At 46.2% G+C, this 6,075-nt stretch overlaps 1 protein-coding gene across 1 annotated transcript; it reads left to right on the forward strand.

Annotated features, from left to right (window-relative positions):
- Window positions 1-964: 964 nt before the first annotated feature.
- BTG2 (BTG anti-proliferation factor 2) lies at window positions 965-3,751 on the forward strand. Its single transcript, XM_056844127.1, has 2 exons — window positions 965-1,139; window positions 2,560-3,751. Exons 1-2 carry the CDS (start codon window positions 965-967, stop codon window positions 2,895-2,897), a joined length of 513 nt encoding a protein of 170 aa, XP_056700105.1. The 3' UTR covers window positions 2,898-3,751.
- The last annotated feature ends 2,324 nt before the right edge of the window (window positions 3,752-6,075 follow it).

Below are 6,075 nucleotides of genomic sequence, written 5' to 3' on the forward strand. Positions count from 1 at the left end.
ATTCCTAGCAAAGCCTCGACAGACATCCCATTGCCCAGTTGAGCCTGCTCTTTAAACGACAGGGCTAAAATGCCTACTTGCAAGCAGATGCCGCTTCAAGAATGACTCTGTGCACATTAATTGGGGAATAAACTGCAGTGACCTCAATGCAAGTTCTATGTAAACATGCACAGGCTGGACCGCAAATGTATTTCGGACTGTAAAAGGGCCAGACTCCCTTTAGGAACTTTGCGTGTGTGTGTCAAGTGCCGTCAAGTCGCAGCCGACTTATGGCGACCCCTTTTGGGGTTTTCATGGCAAGAGACTACCAGAGGTGGTTTGCCAGTGCCTTCCTCTGCGCAGCAACCCTGGACTTCCTTGGTGGTCTCCCATCCAAATACTAACCAGGAACTTTGCGAAGAAGTAAATGCTCCCCCTTCCTTTGATTTGGGCTGCCTCTGATTACTAAAAAAATAACACTGCAACTGGCCAAATGCAATCTCGGCTCTTCATCCTACCGCTCCCCTACTAGGCAAAGCCCTAAAAATAGCCCTCCGGCAGGCACCTCCCCTCCCTGTCCACCCCCTTCCCCGCTCCTAACCTCGGCTGCTATTCTGTTCTCGGGGCGTGACTTTCCCAGTACGCGCGTCACAACTTCCACCCTGCTGAGGTCACAGCTTCATTAGCATGCCAAGAGGGCTCCAGCCAATCACGAACGCTCGGGCTAGTGACGCGTCGGTTTCCAAGAGTATTAAGAGTCCGGTTTGCAGCTGCAGCCGGGTTAGTGGAGCCGGGAGGGCGCGACGGACGCGAAAGGGGCCTTCCGCGAGACCATCGTTAGCAGCAGCAGCTGCAGCCGCCGTCGTCCTTGCAGGCGGACGCGAAGACCCGCCCCCCCCGCAGCCCACTTTATCGTCCCTCCGTCTAGCCCTCGGCCCGGAGCCTTAAAGGGGCCGCCCTGCCCTCCCTCCCTCCGAAGCCAGCTATGAGCCAGATGCAGCGCTGGAGCGGGAGCTGCGTTAGCAGCTGCAGCCGGGCGGACATGGTGCCCGAGATCGCCGCCGCCGTGGGCTTCGTGTCCAGCTTGCTGCGGACCCGGGGCTGCGTCAGCGAGCAGCAGCTGCAGGTTTTCAGCGGGGCCCTCGCAGAGGCGCTCACAGGTGAGAGACGGAGCTGGCCGGTCCAGGGGGATCTTTCCGCTTCTGGGCCCCGTCTCCTTGGCCGGGCGGAGGAGCATCTGGTCAAACTTCGCCTTTCTTTCGCTGTGGGAGTGTAAGGATGATTCTTCTGTTACCCTTCTGCCGTCTTCTTTGTTCTAGGAGGTGCCTTTTGGCCGATTACGTCTCTGCTCGTACATACAGGCTTTATTTATTTCAAGCCCTCTGTGCTTGCCTCTCCTTTAACTGTAACCTACAGCTGGGATTTTGGGCAGGAATTTTTTTTTTTTTTTTTTTTTTTGGAACTGTAAAACTGGTAGGTTTTTGTAGCTGGGAAAGCGTCAGTGTTGTTAAGCTGGAGGCACACGGTAGGCAGTCTCCCTCTCCCCCACCTCACCAAAATGTACTGTTGCTATGGCTGGAAAAGGTGCCTTTGCTCCTCTTGTCACTGAGGAAGCTTAGTGAGGGATGGCAGGCGTCCCCTGGGAAATTCTTTTGCACCACCTGTATTAAAATGAAGAATTAAAACAAGGGAGCAGATGGAAGAGCAGGGCAGTGTCCCTTGGGCACTTCAGGGGACCCCCGTGGCTCTTGCGCCGCTCTCCTGTGTTGATTTTCCAAGCTCCTGTGAACCGAGTAGACTTGCCTGTAAGCAACTGGTGCCAACAGGAGCACTGTCTTGAGCGCTGTCTGGGTGCTGCGGCTTATTGCTGAAATCACTTTCAGCTGAATTGAGTTTGAATTTATTTCTCTCCTCTTAGGGGAACTTCTAAATTGTGCCCAAGATGCTTCCATCTCAAAAGCCTGTCTGTTGGCTGCTGTGAGCAGCCTTGGTCAAAACTGCTGCCTAATCATGTTCCCAGCATTGTCCAGTATAGAATGCCACCGGAAGGGCTTTCTAAGCACATTCATAATGGGATAGAGGCTGTGCATTAGCTTGGGGTGGGGAGAGGGTTGCTAGGGGTATATGCTAATGGCGCTGACTGCTAAAGAGCTTTAAGTAAATGAAAAAGTGGGCTGACAAATCCATTTAGGAAACTTCCTGGAGCCTTCAGATTCCTGTCTCTGATTTCCTGGTGCTTTGGAAAAGGAAGCTTCAGTATGGCTAAGCTTAAAACTGGAGTAACAATGAACAAGTTCAATGTATTAGTCCATTTCAGTCTTGGAAAACAATACTTGAATTGCCACTTGAATTGTCTAAAAGCAAAGAAAATTATGGGGGGGGGGAGAATTCTGTGGTACCTTGACCCATGTCACAATAGGAGAAGAGAGATTTATGCCTGACTTAAGGACATAGGATAGGTTCCTAAAATAAACCACTTTATAGGCATCTGTTATACTTTTTGTGTGTGGTATCACTCTTGTTACAATGGCCAGCTGCAATTGCTTACCATTCTTGTGTTATCTCTTTTGCCTTTTTCAGAACATTACAAACATCACTGGTTCCCCGAGAAACCCTTCAAAGGCTCTGGCTACCGCTGCATCCGTATCAACCATAAAATGGACCCTATCATCAGCAAGGCAGCTAGCCAGATTGGACTCAGACTCCAGCAGTTATACCAGCTGCTCCCCAGTGAACTCACACTCTGGGTAGACCCTTTTGAGGTTTCCTACCGGATTGGTGAGGATGGATCCATTTGTGTTTTATATGAGGGATCAGCAGCACCTGTGAGCTCCTATGGGATGCTCACTTGCAAAAATCAGATGTTGCTGGGGCGTACCAGCCCTTCCAAAAACTACATGATGACAGTCTCCAGCTAAACGCCTCCCCGTTGTCTTTACACTGCCAAGATATGGGCTACTGTATACCTCACCCGAGGATGTATTTTTAAAAAATGAAGAGCTATTTATATTTTTTTAAAAAAGAGAAAATCCAAAATGAAATCCAGTAGCAGGCACTGCTCTTTCTGTGGAGTGGTGTTGAGGTGCCTTTCTAAAGCTGTTGCAAGCTTGTGAGTTTATTAAAACAAAAACCAATGCCAATATCTACCTAATTAGTGTTGGATGACAATTCTGGAGAGTTGGCCTGCCTATCTTGGAAACTGCAGGGTTGGAAACCAGAGTACAGGGGGTGGGACTGGGCAAGGGCATAGCACTTTTAAGCAGTGACTCACTCTGGGGTAAGTGCTACAACAACTGTGAATCTCAAGGCCAGAATGCCAGTATGGTAGTACTTAAGCAATGAACCATATGTGTTGCTTGGGACATTGTGAGCATATTCAAAGAGCCTTGCCTTTTCATTTCTTCAGACAGTTGCCTGTTCATTTTCTTACACTGATCCAAGTTTGTTTCCTCACTAGTTTCACCTGCTGTCCCTGTCTGAGCAACTCTTCCCCCTCCCCATGACATCAGCATGTTGTTAAAACACCCAGTCACAACTGTAGCCACATTATCTGTCCCTTGGGTGGTGGGGTTTCATGTGTAGGCCCATCCCTTTGCACAAAAGCTTTGATTCCTTTCTACGCCTCATCTTGTTCTTCATGTTCATGCAAAATTCCCAGTGGGCATTGTGAAATACTAAGGAACTTTGCTTGGCAGGCAGGTCCAGGATCTGGTACATCCATCACAATGCAATCCTAAGTACAGTTACACCCTTCTAAGTCCAGTGGGCTTAGAAGGGTGTAACACTATTCAGGATTGCGCTGTCTGGTTACTCTGGAAATAAACTCTCATATGCAAAAGTAAAATGGCCAGGCCAACGTGAACTTAACCTACCGGTCAGGAAAATGTCCACCGCATTTTGTCTGTTTCACTGCCTTTATCTTGCCCTTGCAAAATTCCTGACAATGCTGCCAATAAATGCTGAGAAGCAGTTACAAAAACAGGGCACTTAACTTTTTAAAAATCTGCTTCAGAGCACACGGTTGGTTTGGCTCTTCTGTGTTGAAGAGGCAACTGCTTTGCACCCCCCAGAACTGCTCCTCCTACCTTTTTGTGAATTGAGTTCTCAGACACTGTGCAATATGTTTCATAAACCTTGGGCACTCTGGAGGAGGAGATTCTCTGGGATAGTTTCTCTTGTCAAAGCATCTGTAATCTTTTTTTATTTTATTTAAATCTCATCCGACTCTTCAAATGTTTGTGCTTGGATGCATGAATGTCTGAACTGGTACATCTCAGTACCACAACAGCATGCCATTTAAGAGGTATGATGGCCTCTTGTACAGAACAGTTTTAAATGGGTTTTAAGGTATGATCTGTCAGGGTTTTCTTTTGTGCAACCGTTGAGATGAATGGAAGCTTCACAAGAACTTAGACTATATTCTTGTGCGGTTCCTATTCATATCGGTGATGCTTGTGCAGGAGAAGTTCTGATGCATTGTGCCCCGGATCGCTTAACTTTGCAAAATTTCAAACTGCAACAGCACAGCAGCGAATTGTTTTTTCTTTTAATTCCACACGTGATGCTCTTGTTTTGAAGAGCAGAACTTCTAGTCAGTAAATACAAAGGTTGTGAAGCACTAAGGGTTCCCTATAAGCTAAAAAAAAAAGTGTCTCCACTCCGTTAGTGTAATTGTGCAATATTTGGTGACATGTTAAGGGGAACACTTTCTGCACTGTAGCTTCCCCCTCTTAGAAAAGTGTCTGTTCCCATTCTGGCTGGGAACCTCATTCCTTATCTGGTGCATAGAAAACATGATATGAGTGGGAACTGTAGTATGTCCAGGAACAATGTTTATTTTGCCACACTCCCTGCCTCTACTTGGAATTTCCCAAATGCCAGTACTTGTTTGGCTTGCCAAGTTGGCATGATTAATGCAACTCTGTTCAAAGGTATCTTGACATTTCCTTGTACTCCCTCCATACCAACTAAGGGTGCTTGTTAAAACCAAATGCTTATTCCATCTCCTTCGTTTTCCTCCCCAGTGTCCTTAAAACGTTGTTGGGGAAAACAGTAAAGGTTACCAAATAGCGTGCTATTGTATTTGGCTTGGAATCTAGTATTAAGATGTTTTTGTTAGCCTTAAGCCAACCAAATTTGGACAGGATCTGTTTTGTAATTTGTGCATGTAAAAGCTGTGAATTGATGTATGCTCTTTGTTGCCTTCTAATGACAAGCCTGACACAACCTGTTGCAGTGCTGAAGAACTGTGTCTTAGGAACAGCCTTTGGGTATGAGTGTGTGTGTCTTTCTCCCCCTCTCCTTTTCAAAAAAGTTTGCAAAACTTGAGCTGGACTATTGAATGGGACCTACTTTCATAATTGGTGAAAACAACTGAAAAGTTTGTAAGCTATTTTGTGTTAGGGGGCTGGGAGGGGAGGACTAAGCATTGTACAATAGTGTTTTTATATGCAAAATGTACAGATATATTGAGAAATGTACACTTTTGTTACTTTAATAAAAATGTAGCAATTTCAATATGTTGCTGGAAAGATACAAAGCACTGGTTTGTTCTTTGCAAAAAGATTCCCAACATCTTTGGCTCCTCAATAAAACAGTGGTGTGATGTAAAATTATATAGACTATGTATAGTCAATAGCTTGTCAGTGACCTGGTATTGTAGAGCAATCATTGCCTTCAGTCCACATTTTTTCCTGTCCTACGAAGATCTTGGATCAAACTGGAATCATGGGCTTCTATAGTTCTTCAGGTGAGACTCCCTGACAGGTTGGCTACTGTGGAGCCCGCAACCTTTGCTTGTTTGCAGTTGGTCCAAAGATACAATAGTTGGAGATTGCTTGTAAGTTAATGCTACCCACTGTAAATTAGTACCATTGAATAATATTCCTCAACATGCTACATTGCACAGGGCCCCAAATGAATATTACTGGGGTGTGTGCATGTTACAGATGATGACATCCAAATATAGTTAGGTAGGGACATAAGTTCTGGAAATGTAGGGAGGCAGGTGCATCGCAGTATGCTAGACTGCCCTACTTCCTTGGCTACGCTTCAGTATCCAATGGGGGAATAGCAAATGCCTGTAGGTACACGATG

The sequence above is a fragment of the Euleptes europaea genome, chromosome 2, assembly GCF_029931775.1.
Source record: "Euleptes europaea isolate rEulEur1 chromosome 2, rEulEur1.hap1, whole genome shotgun sequence".
NCBI lineage: Eukaryota > Metazoa > Chordata > Lepidosauria > Squamata > Sphaerodactylidae > Euleptes > Euleptes europaea.

What these genes read in the sequence shown, in the direction of transcription:
- BTG2 (XM_056844127.1), top strand. Translation starts at nt 965, where the DNA reads ATGAGCCAGATGCAGCGCTGGAGCGGGAGCTGCGTTAGCAGCTGCAGC. An exon ending in CCTCGCAGAGGCGCTCACAG is followed by an intron (nt 1,140 to 2,559) that starts GTGAGAGACGGA and finishes TGCCTTTTTCAG; the next exon opens with AACATTACAAACATCACTGG.